The sequence below is a fragment of the Phalangium opilio genome, unplaced genomic scaffold (genome assembly GCF_054372755.1).
Source record: "Phalangium opilio isolate 3A_F unplaced genomic scaffold, DU_Popi_V2 ptg000002l_1, whole genome shotgun sequence".
Classification (NCBI taxonomy): Eukaryota; Metazoa; Arthropoda; class Arachnida; order Opiliones; family Phalangiidae; genus Phalangium; species Phalangium opilio.
The window spans coordinates 782,061-809,494 of record NW_028324144.1 but is presented as its reverse complement, the minus strand read 5'-3'; the positions used below and the strand labels follow the sequence as shown (position 1 = coordinate 809,494).

At 41.1% G+C, this 27,434-nt stretch overlaps 3 protein-coding genes across 5 annotated transcripts in view; 2 read left to right on the top strand and 1 right to left on the bottom strand.

Moving 5' to 3' along the window:
* Positions 1 to 27,434, top strand: part of LOC149718117 (uncharacterized) — a 160,483-nt gene that overhangs the window by 67,536 nt on the left and 65,513 nt on the right. The gene's annotated exons all lie outside the window — the stretch shown is intronic.
* Positions 1,024 to 7,993, bottom strand: LOC149718120 (peptidoglycan recognition protein 1-like). 3 transcript variants are annotated; one of them, XM_089867662.1, is made up of 8 exons: positions 7,852 to 7,993; positions 7,731 to 7,779; positions 2,945 to 4,824; positions 1,918 to 2,085; positions 1,804 to 1,854; positions 1,545 to 1,733; positions 1,258 to 1,469; positions 1,024 to 1,186 (listed from the first exon to the last, which is right to left on the bottom strand). In XM_089867662.1, the coding sequence occupies exons 4-8, from the start codon at positions 1,985 to 1,987 to the stop codon at positions 1,049 to 1,051; spliced, it is 660 nt and encodes a 219-aa protein (XP_089723788.1). In that variant the 5' UTR covers positions 1,988 to 2,085; positions 2,945 to 4,824; positions 7,731 to 7,779; positions 7,852 to 7,993; the 3' UTR covers positions 1,024 to 1,048. The 3 variants fall into 3 exon arrangements, with proteins under 3 accessions (XP_089723788.1, XP_089723713.1, XP_089723849.1); XM_089867587.1 differs by having other exon boundaries at positions 1,918 to 4,824; XM_089867723.1 differs by lacking the exon at positions 1,918 to 2,085.
* Positions 9,026 to 26,367, top strand: LOC149718119 (homeobox protein SIX6-like). The gene is made up of 2 exons (XM_089867512.1): positions 9,026 to 10,313; positions 24,641 to 26,367. Exons 1-2 carry the CDS (start codon positions 9,676 to 9,678, stop codon positions 24,975 to 24,977), a joined length of 975 nt encoding a protein of 324 aa, XP_089723638.1. The 5' UTR covers positions 9,026 to 9,675; the 3' UTR covers positions 24,978 to 26,367.

Here is a 27,434-nt window from a genome sequence, read left to right as displayed (position 1 = left end):
GTGCATTTATGGGCACGTACACGACCCCCCCCCCCTACTATTTCTTCCAAAAGAGAGAGTGAGAGAGATGGTTTAAAAAAAATAATAAAAAATAAAATATCAAAGTTAATGAAGTTATAAAGAACTCGAGATCTTTTGACGAAGTTTTTGGTAATTTTTCAAACTGCCGCCTGCCTTTTCAAAAGACTATATTTTTAATTTCATAAGGAAAAATATATTAACGCGAAGATAGTAACGTATATATCGTGCTTGAAGGGTTAATAGTTTGATGAAATATATAGTTTTTTGATAACTTCTTTGCGGTGTTAATTGGCTTCTGTTTTAACCCTATAAGAATTATATATTTCTTTCAATGTTGCCAACCAAGATCAAGGGTTGTTCGAGCCGACACCAGGGATTTTTTTCTTTATCATTTAGTTGTCAGGGGCTCCTCGAAATTTGAAATAATTTACGCCTCCTAATCAGAAGTAAATTACGCTTGGGCCTCAGGGCCTTTTAAAAACATACCGCGAATGACCATTAATTATTCAGGCCAAAAGAAAAAATAATAATAATGAGAGAAGAAATGGTTTTAGAGTTATTTAAAATGGTGTTGTTAAGGCGTTACAAATTTGCTTTGAGTTTTGGTTGGTTGCAGTGAGGTTGTATCGACCCACAGGGAAAATGAGTTTCCCGCCATATTTTTGTAACTTTCCCGCCAAGTTTATAGTAAGCGGGAGAGAGAGGGACTAGGCGCCGTCTATCGGAGATTTTCACACTATTTTACTATTAACTACTAGTTAATTTAAACTATAAATATATCTTTTTTATTTTGCTTGAATCTGTATCTCTTTAACTAAGAAACATTTAGTTTAATCGTAATATATTAGCTGTACAAGCTAATTAATATAAATTTATTGTAGGTGGTATAGATGTCGCTACTGAAGCCCCCTTTTCCCCAACTCCCAATGTAATTTTTGGCGGGAAATGTTTTAAATAGCGAGTTATTAGGCGAAATAATTGTAAAATCAACTATTCATGGATTGTTGATTAAGAATGTACTCTTTAATTAATAACAATTGTAATTCGGATGTTGTTTTCCGTATCGCGGCCACTTTCCCATTTGTTCTTTCAATTTCTTTCCGGGGCAATTTGTACAGGTGACGTCACTGTGAGCGTGAATAGTGAAGTTTCTGTGCAGATATTGCTTTGAGAAATAACAAACCCTAATTAGATTTTCATACATAATTAATAATATTCATTAACTAATTAGCGTACCTGTTTGAGTCCGCAAGCTATGAGATTTAGCGTTAAGCATTCCAATTCTTGCGGAAGATAACTTATCCCGTAAGACCCCAAGATGCCAATTGACAAGGAGACGGGGTTGACCGTGTCTCCCACGTGTTCCCCTTGATACCGCCAACCTTTGCCCTCGTAAACTCTGTCCCCGTCGGCCCCGATGACGAAATTATATCGAATATCCGATTTGCCTACATTTTTTGTCATAAATTATAACAGTTAATTGGTTTCGAGAATTTTATTTAATTACGATAGAGTTAATATACTTTGATGAGTGATATCGTGGTGCTGTAAACTTCGCATCGCTTCTAGACATTGGTCTTTATCGGTACAAGGTTGTTGGCTGGAAATATCGTGCACAATAACATATCGTATGGGAAGACGTAAAATAGTTCCACGGTTATAACTGCCCGTTTGCCATTCTCTTCGAGATACAAATTCGAATTTGTCGCAAGCTGGTTAATTGGTACCGATTTTAAAATTAATCCATGCAGGTATTTTAAAAATTTAATGTTGGAAACGTACCTGATTGGTCCGCACTCCCTCCACCGTTACATTTGGAGAAAACTATTGAATCTGTCAAATGTAAATTTGAACTGAACTGATTTAACAATATTGTGTTTAAAATTATTTATTTACCGGCATTTTGAGAGAAGGCAAGATGCACAAATATAAGTAGCGAGACGAGTTTTTGCAAATAGGATTCCATTTTCGAGTTAAGACTAACCAGTCTAGTGTCTGTCGTTCTAATTACGTGAACTAAATGCGTTTGTTTTGATCTATGGGCTTTACTTATCTGTTAGTTAACTAAGATAATTTGGGTTAATCTCTCTCTGATTATAGACGCCCCCTTAGCCCGGATCTTCCTTTATCATCACCAATTGTTTTATCCATTTTTTTTCTTTAATATGCTTAATTATTTAGTAAAATGAACTTTCAGATAATTATCAACATTATCTATTTGGGGTTATTTTTAGAAAAGCACCAAGTGCATGTAAAAGTACATTGAATTTTAATTGAGGTCATGGTTAGGGGTCATCCCATCTATTTTCTTAAGATACTAATTAATATCGAGCAAAACCAGTAAATTCTTGAAATTCTTGGTTCATGAAAAAATAGACCATTCTATGAATTACCAAGGCGCCGTTGTGAGGCCGCCATCTTGGGTTATTTCCCTGGCGCCAAGAAGCAACGCCAGAGGGAGCTCCAGTTCACTATACACACGGGAATCTAGCCTCTAGCGGTGCTTCATGGCGCCAAGGAAATAACCCAAGGTGTTGTTTACTTCTCTTCTGAAATTAATAGAATAGTCTTATATCGCTAAAACCTGAGAGTTAAATCTATTTTAATTTTATTGAATATTCTTTTGAGAATTGAATGTATTCTTTATGGATGAATCTGGGTGTATGAAACGTTCTTTAGAAACGTGACGCGCTTGGCTCGTCTCTCTCTTCTCAATTTCCATTCTGAAAAGCGGCCGAGCTATCTTCTATTTTCATTTTATGATTTCTTTCGCGCCTACCCAGAATCCCCTTGGGCCCCCGCGCCCATCCACAAAAAAGAAGAACTGATATTGCTTTCGGGAAAGTAAGGAAGGAGAAAAGGAGAGAGGGCTGGGTGCATGCATGCTCCCAATATTATAAAAGAGATTGAAAGCTTTACTTACTGCTGTTGCCGCCGAGCTTGGAGCATCTTGCCATCACACGCTATTTACGCTTTATAGCACCATAAGTTTATAAGTGATATGTTCCTTCCATAAGTATGACACTATCTATACAAGTTCGTAATGCTAGAGAGCTCGAGCTAGTTCAAGAACGACAAGCGAGAATTGCATGACTACTCTCTGTGGTTAATTTTGCATGCAAGACTTCCATCTTCCAATTTAGGGCATTACTAAGCCCAAATTTGACAGCAGCGCCTCACCAGGCGTATGTCGCTTTACCTCGAATCTATGACCTACCTCACTCACTTCATGACAAGCTCCAGTTTCTAAGTTACCAGTGACAAACTTATGGAAGGAACATATCTTACGAACTTATGATAGTACAGAAAGGCTAAGACTACCCCATCCTCTGTCCCTTCCCTCACCATGTAAATTCAAGATTCACCAAACGGAAAACGAGAAATTTTAGTAGCGACTTTAACAAGGAGATATCTTCGTCATCTTTGAATGTTTCGAAAATATGGCTTAGCATTGTAGGGTTCTCGCTCTTTCTTAGGTTGAAATTGGTCTATACGCTTATAAAGCGTCGACGCTTCTTATCTCCGGGGCGAAATGATATTCAGAGGGGGCTCTGGCCCCCCATCCATGGTTTATGTATGTCCTCTCTCTTCCTACAACTTCCTCTTTCCCCCCCTCTCTCTCTCTCAATTCGCCATCTCTGGCAGAAAGCCGAGAGCGAGAAAAAGAAGACCAAGAGCACGAAGAAGATGAAGAAGAGGAGGGAAGAAAAAATCGCGGCATTGCTTTACAAATTGGATCCCCGTTATACATTTTTGAGAAGCCGCGTAATAGTGGGCCCCGGGCACCAACGGGATACATTCTTCTTCTCCATCTCTAGGCCCGTTCGCACTCGTCTCGTATACCTAAGAAAATTGATAATTTTAATTTAAGCAAACTAAAATAAAGATACTTGTCCCCATTAAATTGAGCACGGAAACGTTAGATTAGGGGATAAAAGTATGGCTTATTTTTTCTGATTTCGGTAAAAATTTCAATTTAAGTTTTGTGTAATTGTGTTTTTGCGCGAACTTTACCCCAGTTTCTTTTTCATCTCTCTCTGAAATGAAAATGTGACGAGAATCGTATACTCCTCTGGATCGGCTTCGGGGCTTTTTCGCGGTTGGCCCGGATCAGAATGTATGAAAATTGAGTATGCGAGAAAATATCACACAAAGTATAGATTGAAAATCTTTAAACATTCAGTAGAAATAAATAAATAAATATATCTTTCTCTGACAGAAAATGAATCGAAAAGAATGAAACATTTTATGAATTGCAGGCGGGGGTGACGACAATACATTGATTGGCCGCGTGTTGTTAATAATAACGTCCTCGACGACTGTTCTTCATAATTTGATTACGATGGAGGGCCTCGCGATGAAATGGTTTAGAGCTCGGGGCCACTTGCAGTTACAGCAGCGAGTAGATTGGCTTTTAATTTTGAGAAAGAGTACGTCGTTCGTCCGCTAGGGAGAGTTAGTCGCGTCGGGGACCCCCAAATTTTTTTTATCATCGTCGGAAAAGCACCCGCGGCTCATGGCTTTATTCTTTAGCGACGGAAGAACCTTTTCTGATTGTTGATTCGTTTCATCAAGAAAAACCCAATGGGAAAACGACCCGCTCTTTTCCATCCCTTTGTCCATCTGGCTCTCCTTACGTTCTCATTATTCGTCTTGACTCCGTGGACCGACTAAGAGATGATCGAAAAAAAGAAAAAAATCCTTTTGCAGAAAATTGCTCGGACCCCGTTTGCATGTTTGCCCTTTTGATGAAACTCGTCGTCCGTCGAGCCTTACGTCATCTTCGACCAATCGACATCCAACCTTTGATAAAAAAAGGAAAGGAAAATTGATTGAGATAGATTAAAAGTTGGTAGAGACGCTTAAGTGAAAAGGTATACATTCGAAAAATAGGGGTGCCTTAGTCTTTTATTAGAAGGAAATTAACTTTCAATTTCATCTAGCCCCGACAACATACTCTAAAAGACGCTAGGGGGTTTACTTCTACGTTTATTTACTTCTGATCAGTTCATAAGATATGTTGGCCATAAGTTTGTTAAATTCTGGTTACAAACTGGAGCTTGTAATTTTGAAGTGAGTGAGGTAGGTCATAGATTCGAGGTAAAGCGACATACGCCTGGTGAGGCGCTTTTGTCAAAGGCTTAGTAGTAATGCAGACTAAATAGGGAGATGGAAGTTCTGCAAAATTAACCACTGTAAGTCTCTCAGTAGCATTACGAAGTATAGGTAGTGTCATACTTATGGAAGGAACATATCACTTATAAACTTATGGTACGTTATATGAGATAAATTGACAATGTATATAAAGCAATGAGATAAAACTTGCCCCCCTGAATTCTTGTTGATTTAGGAACCTTTTTAAAGGATTCCCCCGAATCCTTTAGGGGCCTTTTACGCGACCCCACTCTATGAACTGCAGTCGAGGTCTCTTTGGACAAATTTGCTTAATATCTGGAGAGCCACGGAGGGGTGGGGTGTTAAATCAATGGCTACTTCATCATCTTCTCCTCTCTTTGATGGCGGACGATGATGGATTACTTTTCATAAGCGATATATTAACCGATCGAATAATCAAAAAATGTTTTTAGAAACTCCGCACAGAGTTCTTAACCCGTCACTTATCTAGGCCTATAACACGCTGTTTTTTCTATTTTCTACTTCTTTTGTACAGAGTGTTATAATGATAGCGCTTCTAACATCCTGCTGGTGCAGTTATAGTATAGAAAAATGGTGTTATAGTGGAAAAATAAACTTATATCGAACCGAGGTTATAATAGCCGGGTCGCCAACTACTTACAATATGCTTTACCGGGTTTTAAAGTTCAAAGGGCTCACGCTAGAACGCCTCGGGTTCTGAACCATGGAAAGAAGAGCGAGCTAGGCGCGATATAAATGTATTGATTACAATAGTCCGATGTCCTACTCGAGTTTGGCGGGTGATACGTTAGGGATTAGTATGCCAGCACAATGATACTTGCAGGGGCAAGCCGATTTTTTTTTACACGTTTCGTCAAAGGGCATTTTGTAAGCGAGTCCAAAGCTCGTATACCTAGCGGCAGCCCGAGGGGACAGATTTGAATTTGTTGAACCGGAAAATGTTTCCTTCATCTTGTTGTAATTCACTCCCTCTTCTATATGTATGATACTGATCCCGAATACATTTCATTCCCACCTTAATATTCTGTAACCGTATCTTTTTAACTACCTCCTTCCATTAGGGAGTGTTGGTAAATTTGATATTCATTTCGGGATGGAATTAATTCATTACAGTTTGCGGGGATGATACGTACGCTACAAAAGATTCGGAGCCGATGTATTTCCACGCGGAGAAATCAAAGGCCCGGGTTCTTTTTTTATTTGAGCCCCAATTGGGGCAGATCACCTTTCTACCGGTTTTTTTTACACTGTTATTGAGATCCTCTTTATTATAATATACTCTGATTTAATGTACTAAGGAAAATTGTTATTCGTTATACAACTTGCAATTTTTAAATAATATAACTTCAAATGTTTACAATGCGATGCTTATATTTGCCAGTCAGATTGCCCCTGTAAGCTATCTTTTCCTAAGAGCACTGGTGTGTAGAGGTTGGAACACTTGTACAGGCGTTTCTTAAAAAATTCAAAATTGTAATATTTTTTCCAACGTAACCTTAATTGACCCATCTGTTTTATTTGTGAGAGTTGCGGGGTCAGAGTGGGTTGCCGATAATTATAGCTCTTAAAAGCCCAAAAATCTAGGAGCGGAATAATAGCCCAGGAAGGCATATGCTTTTGAAGGGGGATAATAGTAAAGCCCAAGCATGCGTGTATCGTTGAATAAAAAGCGCCTTTTTAGACTCGCTCCAACACCTACCCTACCTATACTATCTAGACTGCTTAGAGAGCCCTCTCTCACTCCATTATGTCCTTTGCCCTCGACCCACCCGGGAAAAGCGAATAGGCCCAAAGGCGTTTCAGGCGTAAATCCACCTGGGTCAACACGCTCACCACCCGCCCTCGTGGTTTATTCAAGGGAACATTCGGAGAGGTCGAAAATCTATCCTATCGAACATTGTATTGAATATCGCGTGATCCGTCACCGCGTATCGTGGCCTATTGATAATATATATACGTTTAACACTCGCGGCCCTTGATCCCGCTTTGAACTTAACCTGGTAAATGTTCGCGAAGAGAGCGTCGTCATTCAGGGGGTGCTGATGGGAAAGATATAAGCGTTGCGCCGGCCGTTTAGCGCTGCTTCTCGCCTATTCAATAGCGGTCAAGCCCTTATCCATCTATGATGATGGCTCTTTCAGTCACGGTGCGTACTGGACTGACGATTGTGGTCGCGTATGTTCAATAGAAATGAAATAAACATTGGTTTTTCGCCTTACACCTAGCTTCTTGTGGAAAATTTTGCTCTACTCGGGTTTTTTTTTTAATGCTAGGGGATGAGACGTTTGACGTTGACGCGAGTGATAAAAGCAACGAGGCAAGGCAAGGACGTCTTGCCCGGGTTCGTACCCGTCTATTTAAGATAAATAGAGTTCAGGTGTTCAACTCCTTTCAAATTCTTAAGGTATTTAGAAAATTGTGACAGTTGCACTCCCTTATCTTATCTTGGAGAAGCGAGCTTTTCAATTTCGTGGCACGGAGCCTCGCGATAATAACGAAGATTAGGGACAAGCTTAAGAAAACCGTTTTCAATCGTCAAAAGTGGGACTTACCTGTTTTTAGAGAACGGAAATTTTCGTTCACCTTGAAAGGGAAACTATACTGAAATAATAGTATAAAAGGAAAATTCAATACCGGGTTAAAACTACGCCGAAATTGTTATTGTCAACTTACCACCTGTTCGTGTCATTGTACCACCGCAACTATCTTTGGATGGAAAATTTCTGGTCTCGGATCAACATGCAACGTTACTTAAACTATCTAACCCTCGGAGACGAGGTGGTGGAGTGTGTATGGATAATTGAAGAGGGATTTTAGTGGGCGCCATCTCTCCACGTTTCGGCGTTAAGGCCCAACGACCAGGCATTAAACCGCGGGCTCCCGAGGGCAACGTGTATGGCAAGGTGACAGCGAGGAGTGTTGAGGTTTAAAAAAATAAATGTTGCGAGAGAGCAATTACCTGCCCTCGGTACACGGATAAAGAATAAAAGGACGGACTACGGACGAAGAATAAAAATAAATACGTCGAAACTATCTTGGTCGGCCGTTGGGTGTCTCTAGTGTCGGCGTCGCGAGACTTAACCGACTCGCCGCCAATGTTATCGCGGATATTATCGAAACGAATAACGAAAGGATCGGCCATTTCCCCCATTTGTAAGGGGGATGGAAGGCATGATTTCCCCCGGCCGTTGTCTTTCCGGTCTGAAGGTAGTCGGCTCGCTCTTTCCGGGTAGTCGATTGGCCGCGCCTTATCCTTCTTCTCTTTTCATCCAATGGAAGGGCGAGACGCCTCTCCAATATCTGCGAATGAAACCCGAAAGAAAATCCATCCGGGCTGGACCCGCTTTCGATCCTTCCCGGGTTGCGGCGGCTTTCGCTATTTTGTTTATTTCGGGCCGCTATCCACCCCGCGTACCCGCTCCACTCGAGAGAGAACCCGAGCTCGGCTTCTAGAACAAATTTGAAAGCGAGGGGGGGCATTTCCCCCCTGGCTCGAGGGGTCGTCTTTCCGATATTAAAGGGACTCGGAAGACTATAGAAGATTTTGGAAAGAGATATACGTTAGATAGGTTCTCGGTTGCGCCGCTAAGGCCTATATCGTTTTCCATGCTGGAAGGCGGGGGGGTGGAGACTATCGGTGGGGGGAGGGGGACGGATTTCTAGCTGGAATAGCTGGAGGAGTTGCGAAGTTGACACCCTATCGTTGCGAGCCCAACTCCACCCTATGTTTATCCCTAATAGCGTTGTTCTTAGCGCGCGCCCGCTTCCAGATATACTACCCGCCAACTTTACTCTATGGGGGTAGCGGCGGAGGGTTCGGGAGAGATAGTTGGACAGAGAGAGAGAGAGAAAGAGAGAGAGAGGGTACCTGGATGAATCCGGGCAGTGAGAAAGAGAGGTAAAAGAGGGATCAGGCGTCATTGACGCTAGGAGCTTGCCGGGACCGACATCGAGACGCGCGGCGAGCTTTTCTCGGTTGCACCACCGATACGGGTGTCCCCCTCCCGTTAGGTCACCCCCCCTTCGGAAGCGAGAGCGAGCGCCCCACTCGAATAATCGACCCCCCTCCCCCTGGATATCCAACTCGGCTCTTCTGGCCCCCCCTGCTTTCTCCGAACGATACCCCGGGTTTGTCGAGTATCATAGCGGACTTTATCATCATCCCCCATTCTGTTTTCGCGAGTTTAGTTAACCACCGGGCTTATTCTTCTCTCGGCTATCGGACACCAACACCGATACGACTTCGATACCCACCCTTAAAACTCGACGACGTCGCCGCCGCCGCCACCACCTCGGCTGCCGACCAACAAGAACATCAACCGCCGCGCTCGTAATAATTAAGTCATATCGCGATAATAATAATAAAACTAAATGGAACAAGTTACGCCGAGTCAAGAAGGTCGTCTCTCGATTTTCGGTGTTTCGAACGAGGAGGAGAAATGAGTGGAGAAAGGTGATAATTGGTCCTCCGCGATTGAACTGAATAAGAAACGGGGCATGGCGTTGGGCTTGGGGCCCCCAACGACGGCGGGAGTCGTGCCCGTGCCGGCGGGCTACAGCCCGATGTTCGTCTTACCGACCCTAAACTTTACGGTTAGCCAAGTGGCGGCCGTCTGCGAAACGCTGGAAGAGAGCGGCGATATCGAAAGGTTGGGCCGTTTCTTGTGGTCGCTTCCGGTGGCGCACCCCAACTGCGGAGAACTGAACAAGAACGAGGCTGTTCTGCGGGCCAGAGCCTTGGTGTCTTTCCACACGGGCAACTTTCGGGAACTGTATCATATTTTGGAGAATCATCGCTTCACGAAAGGATCGCACGCGAAACTGCAGGCCATGTGGCTCGAGGCGCACTATCAAGAAGCCGAGAAACTCCGGGGCCGACCCCTGGGGCCCGTCGACAAATACCGCGTACGCAAGAAGTACCCGCTGCCCCGCACCATTTGGGACGGCGAACAGAAAACGCACTGCTTCAAGGAACGGACCCGGAGTCTCTTGCGAGAGTGGTACCTGCAGGATCCCTATCCCAATCCCACCAAAAAAAGAGAACTGGCTCAGGCCACCGGACTCACGCCCACCCAGGTGGGCAACTGGTTCAAAAACAGAAGGCAAAGAGACAGGGCCGCTGCCGCCAAAAATAGGTCAGTCTAAAACGAAAACATTTAATTCCAAATATTTAATTTTTACATAATAATTATATTAGTATTAGTAAGTTAGGCCTACCGTAGATCTGTTTACCTTCCTCATTCGTAATGCTAAATAAAGTTAGGCCTAAGCCCGGGGGCTCTTAGGCGACGAAAGCTATCGTAGAAAAGAAAAAAAAAACTCTTTTTGAGACGATGATGTCAGTTCGAACTAACTCTTATTCATTGTTAAGATTGAAACAAGAATATTACTTATACTTTGATGAGAGCCCGAAGATAAGTCTCGATCAAGGCCCGCGCGAGTTAACTCAATTCTGCCATGAATAAATAATCTTAACCGTGAATTTGTAATGCAAAACTTCATAGGTAACATTCCAATTGTAGCCAGTGATCGATTCGTCGATATTCGGGTAGTAAATGTATTTACTCTGGCTTGTTGTTACGTAGTCAACTTAAGTCAGTCAGTCAGTCTTGGAATTTAGCCGTAATGAAAAGGCACCATGCAGCAGCAGTACTTTTTAGCTTTATGTTAGAATCATTAATTACCACCAGAGAAACCTTTTGTGTTGTGATTCGCGCCTAGACGAGCTATAGCTCTAAGAACCCGGGGCCGGGGGAATTGGGGGGGGGGAGGGTCGAGATTTACCAGATGGGGAGAGCATTTCGATCGCGTGTTACGACCAAAATGATCGGCCCCTCTTTCTAGCTTGGCTATTTCTCGCTATTGAGACGGTGTTCAACGTGGTCAAAGCTCGCCAGATGGATATCTCGAATTTCGCGTCGAAATGGCGCGTATAATTCGCGCGCGTTAGACGGACGACCCGTCGTGTCCGAGATTGAGGAGAACGTGATGATGATGAGAGAGTTTGCCCCTAACGCAATCTTTTCTTTTGTCTGTGCAATAATAAGAAACCTCTCTCGTTTCGCTTGTCCGAGGGGGTCAACCCGATACCTTTAATCGCCAACTCATACAGAAACAATCCGTAATCTATCTACATTTCACTCATTATTCGTAGTGGCGATCCCCTCCCTTTACGTGGTATGGATATCCTTGAGTCCGTTTTAATTTCGCCTTCTCATTCACTCGACTCGAGTTATTTTCGTTTCATTCAAAGTTTGAAGTTATTATTGTTAAATTCTTCGTGAACGTTCATGATATTCTAGAAAATATAAAGAAGTAAAAGGTTAGCTCTCTCTTCACCCCCCCCCCCACCAAACCCCCCACCCCAAACGTAAAGCCCCATGCCGGCTTCAAATGAAAAATTAATTTCGTAATTTTTTAAATCACGAATAGATTCCCGAAATACGAGAAGAAAATCATTAATTTTATTTACTTGTTTCGCAAGTTTTACTGGTTTACAAAATTGGAAATCTTATTTTTCTGTTGATATTGTTTGCCAACAAGTGTTGCCAGTCATTTGCGTAGTGCAATTCAATGGTTATCCTTAAACAGAAACGGTAAAGAAGGTAGAATTCTGTTCGATTCAGTTCCAAACCTGAGATGCTGTAATAATAATAAGAAATTACTGGCAACAATGAATGAAGTTCATGCGGTGTTATTATAGTTAAGAAACGGGGAGGGGGTGGAAATTTCCCTAGCCCCCTTTAATAGAGTACACTAAATATATATTAACATTATAAAGACACTAATTTAATTTTAAAAGAAAGAAATGAATACCAAAAGAATTTAATTACAATTAATATTAATAACATCATTTTTTAATAATAATAAAAATAAAACACCTGGCTGGAGTCGAAAAACCATAGAAGCTTGAAATGAATCTAGGTATCGTATTACTCGCGCTTGCTTTTTAGCCCGGGACACCTTGATATATTTTTTCTAACTTTCCATCACTAAAATACAGGGTGTATCATCACTAACGTAACACGTTACCTTCAACTATAGCCGTTGAAATCCAATGCATACATGGTTATTGTCGGCCCTTGGGTATTTTGATTTGAAGGAAGATGTTACGAAGGGGCACGTATAACGGGAAGGGGGAAAATTCAGACATTGTTATAAAAGTAGGGTGGCAGTTGGTGATGGTGGTGGTAATGAAAAGAAGTGTAGTACTCAGCCTCAGCTAGCTAGCCAGCAGCGACCGTAGATTGAGCGTCAAGAACGGAACGGTGGCACGGTGGCCGCCGTCTCAAGACGGGTTCGGTACCGGCGCGGACGGAATTCTTCCCCGTTCTCCCGTTGCCCAAGCTTAATGTTTCCCGATCACGCGATGCATCCCCTAAACCCACCAAACACCAAGCACCTTTCAAACAATTGTAGACCCTGACCATAACATCGCGTGCATGGCGCTGCTTGCTTTCAAATTCCACTATTCCCCAATGAGTACCTATAACAACTCTTTTAATAATTAATCGAGATAAGGCATGTGGATTATTGTAAAAATAACTACTAATTAACCTCTGCCATTAAATTAAATATTTACAATCTTGTTGCCGCATTAAAAGTATAGTGTGTGTATGTATTATTGCGTTATAGACAGTGTACTCTATTAAAGGGGGCTAGAGCAATTTCTCCCCCCCCCCGTTTCTTAAGTTTAACTGCGCATGCCCTTCAGGGTTGCCAATAATTTTTTATTATTAAAGCATCTCGGGTTTGGAGCTGAATTGAACAGAATGCTACAAGCATTTCAGTCTGTTTCGTAGACAGCAGTTGAATTGCACTGGCAACACTTACACGCGCATATACTTAGTTTGCAGACTAGGAGGGTTAATACCATTTACACAAGGAGGCCAAGCTTCAGGTATTACACAAAGTAAACCAGACTACCTGGTTTACTCAAAAGCCAGGCCTCCTTGTGCAAATGGTATGAATCCTCCTAATCCGAATAAAAACTAAGTATTTATCGGGGAATCAATCGCGAATCGGTATAATATTTTCCTATTAAACCTAAATATAACGCAATTAGGAAAACAAGCTTATTTTAGTTACGAGATTTAATTTTGTGTTTATAATATTTTTTGAAGGAAACATTTTTTATTTAATTTAATTTTTTCTTTGTTTTCAATTTATTAGTTACGCAAGAAATACTATATTCTTGATGTATCCTTTGTAATCTTGGGGGTGGGAGTTGGGGCCTGGGGGGGGGAAGGCGGATTATGTCTCGCATTGTTAACAACACGCGGAAACAAACGGAGGAAATCGGATTCACCAATAAATACATTAAACGTAATTTTATATGTAAAATTATATGCCTATAAAAACATCGATTACAGTGTACAGTCGCGTATCCTTCCCTCTTCCACCCCCATCCCCTTTATATATATTTCATTATTTTATTCCTTGAATTTTCTTTCAAAAACCGCGTATTCTCCCTTAGAATTCTCGTGTCGTAATTCTTAAAGAATATAACTTTAAAAAGTTGATTAATCCGAAGTCGTGAAATAATTTAAAGAGCTACGAAATTTCCTCCACCTGGAGCTAGGCCAGGCTATACTTGGTACTGCACTCTGTCCGCTAAGTAGCCTAGCTGACCTCCTGGTGTAAAAGATATCCATACTCCCCGGTCTGAAAACTATGTATAGTTAGGCTTTTTTTTTCAAGATATGTGCAAAGCGTAACTTTGAAGTAATTAGTTTCTGTTTGTGTTAAAACACGGGTAACCGCGCTGGGGTGTGTGAGCGGGGGGGGGGGGGGTTGAAATATGTGAAATTATCATTTTCACGAAGGGAGCTTGAGCTTGACTCCCGAAGCGTGTCCAGCAAGCACGACATTTTATAATCTGTGGTTTATATATATTTTCGCTTTGACTCGGCTTAGTGATTCGAAATTAGTCTTTTGGAGCCTCCAACGCCGATGATTTTCCCCGAATTATTCGCCATCTACCCCCTTCTTAATTTAACCCCTGATTTACCCCCTCCTTTCCCCCGCGTTATCTGTCAGTATCAGTGTATTAACTTTAATGTATTGTCCATTTTTAGCCGTTAATCGTATATCAATAGACAAATTTCGAAGAATTATTGTTTGTTTGAAGAATGATTAAGATCAGGTAAAGTTTCAATTTGAGTTTATTGACGCTTTATTTGCATTGAACTCGACACGGAATCAATTTCCAGCGAAACTATTAGTTCAAGTACAGTGAACTAAATGTTACAATGAAATTTAGACGGGGGTTGAATGATTTTTTTCCTTTTTAAAAAATAGGAAGTTAGTTGGGAAATATTGGGAGGTGTTGCCCCTGGATGTTGGCTTTACCCTGAACTCGGGTGTGTAGCGGGTGGAACACTTCTACAGGGGTAGCCCAAATTATTTTTTATTATTAATTCTTCTCATAAATATAGAATTATTTAAAATGTAATGTTAATTAAAGTAAAGGGTTATTTGGAATACCTGGAAAAGTCAGGGAATTTCTTAGTTTTTGAGTAATTGTTACTGTTGAGATCAGAGCTAAAATGTAAGTTAATTTTGTAGTGTGGAAAATTTGTTCAGGGAAATTGGTTTAACAAGTTCAGGGAGAGAATTGGTGTTATTTTGAAATGAATATTCTTTGGAGTAGGTATGCCGATATGACACGTTGAATATTAGTTTTTAAATAATATTTTGAGGTAATGGATGTATTTAGATGATGGGGTTTTTATGATCTTTAAATGTAACCCAGGAAAAGAGGAGAGTTGGTAGAGAGACGGTGTTGTAGCAACTTGAATTTATCTCAGATGGAGAGAGGGGGTAAGGTGGGGTGGGGGGCGCACAGAATACACACTTTGTATCCATTGACGCATCCCCCTTTAAATGTCGAGGCGGGAAAACGCTCTTTCCAGGAGTTGTCTCGCTGACATACGGGCGGACGGGGGACTCCGGGCTTCGGTCCACGCAATCCCTAATGAAATTCGCTTTTGATCGAGACGGGAAGAGCAGCTTCCTCCGTGCTGGCCCGATGCCGTCCTCGCCGCGCGCTTTCTCCATTTGCGGCGCAAAATGTTCGCCAGCCCTTTGCACTTTGTCATCTTTCAACGACGGTGCCCTTTTTTGACTAGTGTTTCGACGCCTTTCCTTTTAGGCCTAATCGGCGGACGCTTTTGAAGATGATTTTTCTTTTACTCCATCTACTCACTCCGCTGCCCCTTCTTCGCTTTTTTACCTATTGACAGTATATCGCCTTCCATTCGACGCGTCGTTCGACGTACTACCATTTCTACGGCTGAGAATTAATACGAATGGATAGATTGTTGCTATAGTTTCCATTCGGGACCCTGCTCCTTCCAATATAAATCGATTGGAATGGTGCATAGAGGGATATGGATGGCGTGCTGCTGGTGCAAGGTTGGTACGCAACCTGGATAAGTTTGTCTATCCAACAACGCTTGGATCCACGCTAAATATGAACAGGACGTGACGGTCAAGTAGTCACTTGTAAACGCCTAAAAATCCTCTTAGGGACAACCAGAAGTCACGCCATAATTTAGTAAATGATATCTTATGTTTAACAACGACTCAAAACGAAATTTACTACTTTTATTTATTTACTTCTGTCGGGAAAAATTTGGGAATGGATTTGCGCTCGCTGAAATACCTTTTTCAATGAATGTCAATATTTCTGTTGGCGCCTTTTATATTTAAGAAAAGGAGAGCGGGCGCCTCCTTTTGGGCAGGCCACCCTCCCGAATAAAAGCTCTCGTCGTCGCCACTCGTATCTCTGCGCCCCCCCTACTAAACCTAAAGATGATGGTGCATGGTGGTGCTGCATTCAGAATTCTATATATACTCTTATTTTTATATCTCTTCACCCTCTATCGCAAGCCCTCCTCCCCATCCCCCCCTCTCTCTCTAAATCTGGCGTTACTGTGTGTCTAGGTAGGATTCAGGGGTGTGACCGAGTGTCGATGGATTCAATCTGATATTCAACTTTTTTTCAATTTTATCTCTCGAGCTTCCTTGGATACAGGAACATTTTCTTAATTGGCCCTTAAAATATAACATCTATCTTCTCGCGCCTCTTCTTTTCAAAATTTCGACATTCCTTATCTTTTATAAAGATTTTAAAACATTTTTTCTAAACCAATCGGAAAAGAGAATGGGGATTGACAATTATGCCTAACAAAGAAGGCCTATTTCTTCGTGTTCTATTTTTTCTTTTACTTATTTCTAAACTGCCAGAGAGAGAGAGAGGCAGAGTGTGGTTTAATTTCCATCCGCTGTAAAAGTTGAGGTTATTTCGGTCTTTGGGGATTTTACAGACGAGTTACTTATTATTAAACGTCATCGCTTTAGTTGTAATCCCTAAAATCCACCCCATCCTCTTTTCCAAGAGCGAGATAGGGATAGAGAGAGAGTGGGGAATTCCCTTCAGCTCTTGTAAAATTGCTCTGGTTCAAAATTTATTTAATTTCGCGTGTAAATTATTGGGAATGAAAAGGGCCTAAAGCGTATGATTAGACAGACAGACGCCTTGCTTGCCTGCCCGCCTTGGCAACCTGGTTGTAATGCCTCTCTTCACTCGAGGCTTGCAGACGCGTAGACGGACGAAGCCCGAAGCCCCGAGTAGTCGTTCGCCCCGCAAAAATCCGGCCGCTAACTTTCCCGGCCCGAGCAGTTTTCCGTATAATTTAGCATATGAATAGGATCAGTACGGAAGAGAGGCTTCTCATCGAGTAAAGGGATGAAATCGCGAGGCTATACTCCAAGGCGAAGGCGGGCGCGCCTCCTGAATTAGGTGATGAGGTTTGCGGCGTATTCGAGCTCGTGTCTCCCTTCACTATCCTCTTCCGCTCCCGAGCTTCCCTAAATCCATCCTCCCACGGATGAGATGAGAATATACACTCTCTCTCCATCCTCAACGTCAACTCTTATTATCGGCTTACGACCCTAAGAAGATATTATTCGAGGTTAGCCATGCACCCCTCGTATCCTCCCCCCCCCCTCCCAACAATATATTCAACATTCTCATTGATTTCAGCCCTAGCCAAAATCATGCACCCATCACCGAATAAATACTCTCCATGATAAAAAAATAAAGCTGATTATTTAAATACATAGCCGCGATTTTTCTCTCTTTCTCTCTCGGAGTTTGGAGTTGGGATCGAAATGAAAAATAATGTATGTTGATTGAAGCGTGTATTGTCGCGTTTGGTTAAGGCTTAGAGGTATTTAACTCGATGATAACTCTTTTCAATATACACGGTGGAGAATGATTTTGAAGCTTCGTGTTGCGGGCGTTGGTATTCCATCTTATTGAAAACGGTTTGCTTGCTTGCTTGCTTACTTGTTTGATCTAAAGATGGATGGGATGGATCTTTACTGGAAATGTAAACCACGGTATCATCGTAGGATTGAATAGAGACGTCGTTTAAAATAAACCTCCCAGAGTTTCACGCGAGGATATGTTACCATCGCTCTGTCCAGCCGGAATGCATCTTTTTCCCATTCCAGACACAAAACCCTAGCACGCGCGTGATCGCACTGGAAAATGTTTCACCCTTAGATTTGACCACGCTTCAAAGCGATAACACTATACTAGTTCGAAATGCCCAGTCCCTCGCTTGTAACGCGGTTTCATCTCGTTGTGAAAATATTTCTGTTAGTATTGTAGCTCGCACGTACGCTCCCAGCCCCTGAGCCCTTCTTATCCAAACCTGCATGCATGCAGTGCTGCTCAATAAACGGTACCCAAGTCTTATTCTAAAGGAAAAGATCCCCAGAGGTATTTTTAAATTTGTTATACACTCGTGTATTTTTGGATTGGATACGTATTTATTTTAAGAGCGTCATTTTCCTTTGAAAATGTTCCATTTTTTATCAGTGTCCAAACCCAGCGAAGGCATTTTAAGTGCCCGGCGATAATTAACGTGTCAGCTGATAAAAAATTCGCCGGATACCTTGTCGCCGCACCCCATTGCGCGTGCTCTAATAGTCCCGCCTTACTTTGGCGCCAAAATATATCGTACACCATTATCGTTAATATAAACCTAAATATTTTTTAGAGTATTTATATATAATATCCCGTGAGGAAATATCATTTTATTTTAACAAAATTGAAAAGAATTATTGAATATTATTTCGGGTTTAAATGCCCATAACATATTGGGGGACATTCCAATAAATATGTTTAGTATACGATAGGTTTGTAGTTGAAATAGAGAGACAATATTTATGGATGATCCCCACGCCCCCCCCCCCCCGTTTAAATGACCGGGGTCGTATTTCGGTCTACGAAAGTCCGTTGCACGCGATCCCCATCGTCCATCCCTTCGCGATGGTAAAGAGGATGACGAACTGTTCTCTGCCATCGGAGGATGATCGTCCATCCGGCTTGGTCGCGGGCGTCATACCGTTCTCGATAGCCCCAAATTTAAAATAAGTATACCTGGAGCCGCGGGACCTCACCATCCTTTAGAGGGAGAGAGATACTTCTCCAGGACCAGGTATCTCGACAGTGCCGTTGGGGCCAAGGACCCTTTAGCCCCCTTAACCAAATCAAACGTCAGGTAATATGGGACATTGGATATATATATTGCGCCTCAATATATGATGACGTTTTCTTCCGTTTTCGATAACGTTAACAGCTGCTTTTCTAGTAACCAATTCCCAGACACTATGTAGGACTATATATATAATGTTTAGCGTACGCCCCCTGCCCCGTGGACACCCGAGGGGCTCTTTACTCACTGGTGAATTGGACGCTTTGTAACAGGCGACTCGAGCTAAAGTTTTGACGGATTATGGGAGTCGGAGTGAGGATCCCCTCGGTAAGAGGAAATGTCACTCGATTCATGTGGTATGTTATAAGACAACCGAGATACCATTGGCATTTCGTTTTAATTCATTTTAGGTTTGTTATTATATACCTTTACACGTCAGCGACGCTGATTTTTATACCGCGATACGTTTAATCAGATTACATGTTGATCATATAAAAACAATTATAGTTTTCTGACTAGGAGTGCTGATACCATTTATACTACAGGAGGCGAGGCTACTTGATGTGCAAAGTGCAGTAATAAGTTGCGTGGCCTCCTGGTGTAAATGGTGGTATCAATCCTCCAAGTTTGAAAACTATGAATAATAAAAAAATAAAATATGATTCTATAGTTTTAATCGCGTGGCTCGAGTAAACTTTGAAGGCGCTTTGTTGTTAATTTGTTTGTTAAAAACGTAACGTTTGCTCTAACGTCGTCGTGTTTTTCACGTTAACGGTGTTAATAAGATAAACACGCGTGTTTACTGTGTGTGTGTGTTCATGGGTCCTCTCCCTCCTTTGCATGGAGTTTTTGTTCTTCTTTTTCACACTTTTGGGTTGTTTAAATAGACAGCTTAGGCAATTGCCGTAAATACAGTAACACGTTCTAGCTCTGAAAGAATAAAGTCGTTTAGTTATTCGGCGTGAAATAAATTCGGGGGGGGGGAGGGGGAAGAGAAGCAAAACAGGAAAAGGGCGGGAAAATATAGGCGCGCGTGAACGTGTTTGGCTGGCTGGCTGCATGACGACGTTACTTTTAAAGGAGCCACGTTTATTTAATATTTAAGTACATTCGAGTTTAAAACATTTCCCTCTTCCCCTACTCCACAACTCTAGCTCTAATTAATTTCAAATCGTGATCCCCGTACCAACATCTTCCGTAATAAATAAATCAACCATCTTTAGCCATAGTTTTTATTGTTAGAAAATGTACAAATGTTTTTAGGGACAAAAATAAGTGCATGGACGATTTCAATCTTAATCGAGGGTATTTTTATCGTAGCCCTTCATTTTATATTAATACGGTAAAATTAAGGTGATTTCACTCTTTACGGGCGTGTGTGAAAGTAGTCCATGCATAAGTTTATAAGATATGTATATGTATAAGTATGACGCTTCCTATACTTCGTAATGCTACTGAGAGACTAATAACAGCTCGAGCTAGTTACTAGAGAACGACGGAAGCGAGTCAATTGAAGTCCTACACTCGGTGGTGGTTAATTTTGCAGGACTTCCATCTTCTCCTATTTAGTCTGTATTACTAAGCCTTTGACAGCAGCGCCTCACCAGGCGTACGTCGCTTTACCCTGAATCTATGGCCTACCTCATTCACTTCATGACAAGCTCCAGTTTCTAAGTTACCAGTGACAAACTTATGTAAGGAACATATCTTATGAACTTATAGTATTATATCAACTATACTTCTCTTACACACCAAAAATCTATCCATACTTAATTGACAGAAAATTCGGGAGTACAATTTTTCAACCTACTTTTCTTTTCAAAGGCCGTTATAAATTTTTCACCGTAAATTAATACTACACTTTAAAGGTATTTTCAAGCGTATTTAAACGTCAATAGTTTTAGCCTTAGGCGCTGGGTTATTACCATGGAAAAACCTCGCCTCGAAAAACGAGGGTGTATTTTATTATATATACTCGAAAATTACGGGGCTCGGCGCTAGTTTCTTATTTGATATAAAAGGTTTTTTTTTCCTCACTGTGATATTTATTTAAAAGAGAACCGCTTAAATCTTTAGTTTCCCCGTTTTTAAAGCCAGTCGCACACCCGGCACGACTTTGCCTATCTTTTACATTCCTTGGTTGATAAATATGGGGTGATTGTTGGTTGACGCGTGTGGTACAGTCTTTAAAATAAATTTTGCAAAACGAGCAGTTGAGGGGTGTTCGCTAATAACGGAACACGGTGTCTAGGCGCCCGGCTCTAGTTGCCAAATCGAAATACTTATTGAATTGAATTGAAAAAAGTATGTGTGTGTGTGGAGGGGGGGGGGAATTGGGCTAGTTCATGATAAGGTGTATGTATGTATGCATGCATGCATGTTGCGCCTTATTTCTCTCTTCCTTGTCCTCTTTTATTAGTTGTCTATGGCCCGAGGGCGTTACCAACCAGCGCCTGCAATTATTGGTGACGTTTGACGAGGACTTGACACCTTAAATACTTACGATACGTAACATGCCCCCCAAAACCCCCATGGCCTCGCGCTAGATGTAAGTAACACCAAAACTAAATGCACGTCAGAATTAATATTCATAATTCTGTCCTGTTAGTAATTATGTCCGAAATAGTCGAGGAATTCTGAAATCATACCAAAGGTTCGGGAAAGTTGAACCAAGTCAGGGTCAGGCAATTGCGTAAAATATCTTTTCGGAAGTTTCAACGTTGAACTTGATTTGTTTTAAAACATAATTTTTATTGAATAATTGATTTAATACTATCCTAAAAAAGACAAATTGCAATCTTAACATTGACAACTTTAGACGTTTCAAAAATGTTCATTAAAAAGCACGGGAAAACCTATGGAAAAGTCAGGCAGTAATTTCAATCTGAATATTATTGTTTTGTATGTAACAATAACAACTTGCTTAACATTCAAAGTTCTAAAATGCGCAACCTTTAATTGTGGGCGAGTCTTAGCTTCGCTTAATATTATAAACTCCAAAAATAGCGTCTTTTGACTGACGTCTTTTTCAACGTTATAATTATCCATTTATTTTTGACTGAAGTCAGAAGAGCTGGAGGGGGAAAGGGGGGGGCAACCAGATGATGTCTTTGTCCATTTTGTCTCACGGCTCGTTTTTTTTTTTTTTTAAAGGTTGGGTGGGGGATGAGCCTCCGAGATATCAATTAGTCCAGCGGGCTTTAACTCTTCGATTCATGGTTTTTTTTTTATCGACTCGAACTTGTAATAAAAGTTGTTCTTTAGCTGACGTATTTAGCGGGGACAGCTTCGTATAAACACCATCGAATTAGGCCTGAGAGACATTTTATCGACAGAATGAATATACGCCACGGGGATGCGATTTTGCGAATAGACTCGCAATTCCCCCTAACAAAAATGCGAAAATATTAATACTATAAGTTCATAAGATATGTTCCCCATAAGTTTGTAAATTCTGATAACTTAGAAACTGGAGTTTGTAATGAAGTGAGTGAGGTAGGTCATAGATTCAGGGTAAAGCGAGGGAGGCCTGGTGAGTGGGGCGCTGCTGTCAAATTTGGGCTTAGTAATGCAGACTACATAGGACCTAGATGGCAGTCCTAGATGCAATATTAACCACCGAGTGTAGGACTTCAATTCTTGCTTCCGTCGTTCTCGAGCTGTAAGTCTCTCAGTGGCATTACGAAGTATACAGGTATAGTGTCGTCATACTTATGGAAGGAACATATAACTTATGTTAATACGCCATTTTATTTGATAGTCTATATCCTTTTTAGCTTGAAAGAATATTCTTGGTGAAATGAAAATAAGAATAATATTGTGGAATCGATTTTTGTTTTGTATAACGCGTGTCCCTCTCTTGGTAAACGACGTTTTTGAAATGTCGAGGCTGACTTGTCTTCCGCACCCTCGCTTTATTGACGTAACGAGAAAAATACTCGTCAATTGGGGTTTGTTACCACCACCACCGACATATTTCCCAAAGCTATATATAAATTATATTATTATCGAGTAACGGCAACTACCCTCCTTTCTACCCTACTAAACTGAATGAGAAAATGATAGCTCTTGCCGTTAGTATTTATAGGAAAGAATATAGTTGACAGAAGGAAAAACACGGGCGGTGTGATGGTGGGCCGCGCTGTATTATTTGCATATTAACTCGAGTGATTGTTGTGCGTTTGGAATCCTGATAACAAATGTATTTTCACCGATGTATTTTTAGGCTGAGCTCGATGGATCCTTTCCTTCCCCCTTTGACGATTAAATTTCCTTACTTGTCATATAAAGTTAACGATGGTTATTTTGTGCAAATTATTAGCGCCAATTCGCAGCTGTTTCTATAGACTTTGTAAAGTCAGTGATATATCGCTCGGTTTAGGTTTAAACCCAAAAAACGCCACTGAACAAATAAACATGCGTGAAATAATCAAATCGTATAATACGCGGTTGATTGATACCATATTGTTAATTATACGATGCAAGTCCACGTAGGTGCTAGGTGCAGCTAGAGAAATCTTACTTGACATCTTCGAATATGTTGTTGCATCGCATTTATGAAAGCGCTATAATTCTTCGTTGATTGATTTGTAATTGTACTCTACAAGTACGTATCTTGGACCCTGTAAATTACTTTGCCGAAATTTAACGTCTTGAAACGTTACGGTAACTTGATGGCTTCATGGAGTAGCGATGGGACCCACCATCCATGCAACCTCTATTACTTACAACAACAATTACTTGAATTTAAGCCCCCTTATAATAAATATGTACAGTCTGCGATATTTCAAAAACTGTATCGTTACATTGTAAACTTTTCTGTTGTATTATATTTTTAAGTACAAGGGTGCACTCAATTTTTATACAATTTTTGGTCGGGTTTTTTCTTCTACTTCTACGCGAGTTTTCGTTGTACATACATTCTTGGTCAGGTCGATCCGTCGGGATGGGGTCGGGATGGCTCGCCGCCGGAGTCCATTGAGCGAAAGAAACCGCGCCATGAATTGAAAAGTAGTCAAGCGAGTAAATATGAAGAGATATTGAATTTATAGGATGGGATGGCTAAGATATCCATCCATTCGACCCCACCGCGACCGCTGGTGTCACATAAACCTCCGGTTATACTTTATTGGGTTTCATAATGGGCCTCCACCGACAAATGACCCCCTGCTCCCCCCCCCAACTACCGCTTAATTGAAGCTCAACCTCTCTAATCCCAAAATCCCGTTCGCATTATACGAAGATTACATCTTAGCCTTTGATTTACAATTATGTTTTTGCGTATCAAATCTCGAAAGTACTTAGTTCGAACGAAACCCGGATTCGTTTTAAACTCCGAAATGTATTATGGGAAGGGAAGGGGAGGGGTATAACTTAACCGACGACCACAATCGGATAGGATATGTAAGCGCCTTTTAGGATAAATCTCAACCCCCCGGGGTCGACTTCCGAAATTATTGGGTGAGCGATACGCCATCTATACTTATACCTAAAAGCCGGTTCCGTGTGTAAAGTATATCCATCCCTTAGACGATGATAACTTCCGATAAGGATATGTCCCTTTTTTGTCGATGGGGCTTCCCGGGGACATCCCATCCGCGTACATAATAAGGGGGCATATGTCGAGCATAAACCGCCGCGCGCTATTGACTATACCTTTTTCGAAACCGAGCGATATAAAACGCGATTTTTATGACCGTTATCGGTTGAGAACGACGTTATGTTGTGTCCCCGATTGATGGGACGAACGAATGGTGGCTTACGGACAATGAAATTCCAAGCATGACGTCGAAATTACGTTACCTACCACCCGGTTAGTATTTATTTTGCCCACCAGTTAAGCTATAGCCTATTTACTTTGAATAGCACCTATGCCTACTAAGTGTTTAGACATACCCACTTCAGTTATTTTGTTGGCAATTTTGTTAAAGTCATTTTCGTCTAAATTACAGATTATTGCAACAACAAATTCAACAGCAACATTTGCATCATCACCGTCAATCGGCGGGTGGAGGTTCGCACCATTCTTCGACGGCCAGTTCCGCTAGCGGACTGGGCGGAGGGGCGGGCGCCCAAGCCAGTAGTCACTTACACCACCGTCATCATCCTGGTAGCGCGATCCACGGGGTCCGAAGGCCCCTGCCCATTGACGACCACGATACCAACACCAATGGCAGTTTCGCCAGTTGCAGTAGCAGCAGTATCGAGCCGGGAAGCCCGGCCGTCGTCTCAACCAGTTCCGAATCCAGTCGATGTCATTCGCCCATTGACCCTGGTCAAAGGCCGTGACCCTTAGACTCTTATATATACCATTTATGTATATGAAAAAATATAATTATAAAAGACGGGGCAATCCTCGCCTAGATGTAAAAAGAACAATTGATGGCCTCCTGCGTATTTAAATTAAATGACCTTTTTCAAGTCATCGGATCAAAGGTCAAAACAGGGTCAACAATCGCCGCCCGCTCATTTCTACAAACTTTACTCCGTTTTTTCAATTCTCTACCGCATCCTCGCGTCTAAAAAATTAATGTCAAATGACCCAACTTCACGGCCGCTTACTGAAGTGACCTCCAGTAATAAAAGACCATCGGGGTCAATCGGTATTCGACGAGGTCACCAATAAGCGCGCAGAGTTAACGTTAATCGTTTGGCAACTTTTGGTTTTTCTCGATTTTGGCTTTACATTTTTTTCTTTTGCGCTGCACTCTTAATATATATACTCGGTTGCAATCTTGGAAGGGGGTATTATTCCCTTAAATTTTAATTAATTAAAGGTCCCTTTCAAGACGGCGACTGACTGCATGGTTACGCGAATCTCGAGTACGTAGACTTTTGAAAATAAAACAACTTTTCCAAAACGATATTTTTTTTTTGAAGATCATGTCTTAAACATAAGCACTTCTTTAAAATTATTTCAAAGTAATCTAACCGGTTTACTGGGAAGTAAATCAATCGGAAGTTGTTATAAGAATTTTAACGTATTTCTCGGGCCGCTTCTCTATATATAACTTCGGCTTGAATTAACTTCCAAATGAATGTAGAAAAGTTATCGGGGGGGGGGCGAGGGGGCAAGTTAAATAGATTTTATATTATTTATTGAATGAAAAGCCAAAATTGGCGCGATATCTTGAAGCAGGCGTCTGTCTGCCAGACTCCGATAAAAACATTATTTTGAGATCTCGAAGAAAAACGTACATTTTCCTCTCTCTAGGCGTGCGTGCCGTGCGATGGTTTTGACGAAGACCTACCAATATTGTGATGTAGTGTACAGATAGAAAAACATTGATTGCAGTCTCTTTTTGCGAAACAATTAAAATACGAAATATATAAAAAAAAATAATTAAAAATTCGTATATAGAATTGAAATTAAAAAAAAAAACCAAAATGGCTGCCGAAGACTTTGCTTGGCGCTTAATGTTGTACATTGAATTTTTTCGTCTACCTAACCCCCCGGCTCTCCCCTTACCTGATTTTTAAGGCTAAAATTATTCGTGTAAATTTGATCTCCCCCTCCCCCAAAATGGCCGCCAATTCCCCCTTATGACGATTTAGATGAAAAAAAAAAAAGATCCGTTTGTTCAACAGCTGTTAATGATTAAATAATATAACTCTTATTATAAATATAAATATTAAGAATAAGAAGAAAAAATAATAAAGAAATCTTACGAAATGTAAACAGATCTGTGTTTATTTCCTAAAGCTTTTGATTATGAGTTTCTGTTAAGTATTTAAATATATGCTTAAGGCTGTGTTTATTTATTCTAAATGAAATTATGCTACTAAATCTAAGTAGCTTAGAACATAGTGGTACCTCCACTTATGTTAACGTATTTATTTGAATTAAGCATTTATCGCTCTAAATACTTAGGGGGGGGGCGTATAATTGATTACATCCATATACAGGGTGTTTCTGATGGATAAGTCTGCCATTGGGAAATCGATTTTGAGTCGAAAATGTAACTTGTATCTCCATTTTGCCACAAGGGACACTGTTTTCGAGTTATGATTTGTTGGACTGTTTTAGGGATGGCCCCTTAATTAAATTAGAAGAAATCATTGTCTCTCAGTTTCTTAATTAAATTTAAGGGGGTCATACGTAAAATACTGTGTACAATCTTAGCTCGAAAACACTGGCCCTCGTGGCAAAATGGAGGAAGGTATATTTTTTACTCAAACTCTGTCGCGCAAAGAACACCCTGTTTATTACGGGGCTGTTGTAATAACTGGGGCTATTCACTCTTAACCACGCCTCCTCCTCTCTACTCTCTTTTTAAGAAAAAGAAGCGGCCATATCCCGATCTCCATATTTATAATCGTCTTAAATTCGTTGTACCGTGTAAAACGAGTACCGACTAACTCTTCTTCAAGTTAAAATCATTGACCTTATAGCTGCTGCAAAAAATAAAAAACCCTCCCACATCTTTATGTTAATGTAAATTTATTCGGTCTAACTATGGTGTTGGGTTTTGTCACGCTGTAAACTACATTTTTTTCTCTGTTCGTACCATAGTACCATAAGTTTATAAGTGATATGTTCCTTCCATAAGTATGACATAATGCTACTGAGAGACACAACACAGCTCGAGATAACTAGTTCGAGAACGACAGAAGCGAGAATTGAAGTCCTAAGTACACTCGGTGGTGGTTAATTTTGCATGCAGGACTTAATTCCATCTAGGTCCTATTTAGTCTGTGCATTATACTAAGCCCAAATTTGACAGCAGCGCCCCACTCACCAGGCCT

What these genes read in the sequence shown, in the direction of transcription:
- LOC149718120 (XM_089867587.1), bottom strand. Translation starts at nt 1,987, where the DNA reads ATGGAATCCTATTTGCAAAAACTCGTCTCGCTACTTATATTTGTGCAT. An exon ending in AGGGAGTGCGGACCAATCAG is followed by an intron (nt 1,734 to 1,803) that starts GTACGTTTCCAA and finishes CCAATTAACCAG; the next exon opens with CTTGCGACAAATTCGAATTT. An exon ending in CCACGATATCACTCATCAAA is followed by an intron (nt 1,470 to 1,544) that starts GTATATTAACTC and finishes CAAAAAATGTAG; the next exon opens with GCAAATCGGATATTCGATAT.
- LOC149718119 (XM_089867512.1), top strand. Translation starts at nt 9,676, where the DNA reads ATGGCGTTGGGCTTGGGGCCCCCAACGACGGCGGGAGTCGTGCCCGTG. An exon ending in GCCGCTGCCGCCAAAAATAG is followed by an intron (nt 10,314 to 24,640) that starts GTCAGTCTAAAA and finishes TCTAAATTACAG; the next exon opens with ATTATTGCAACAACAAATTC.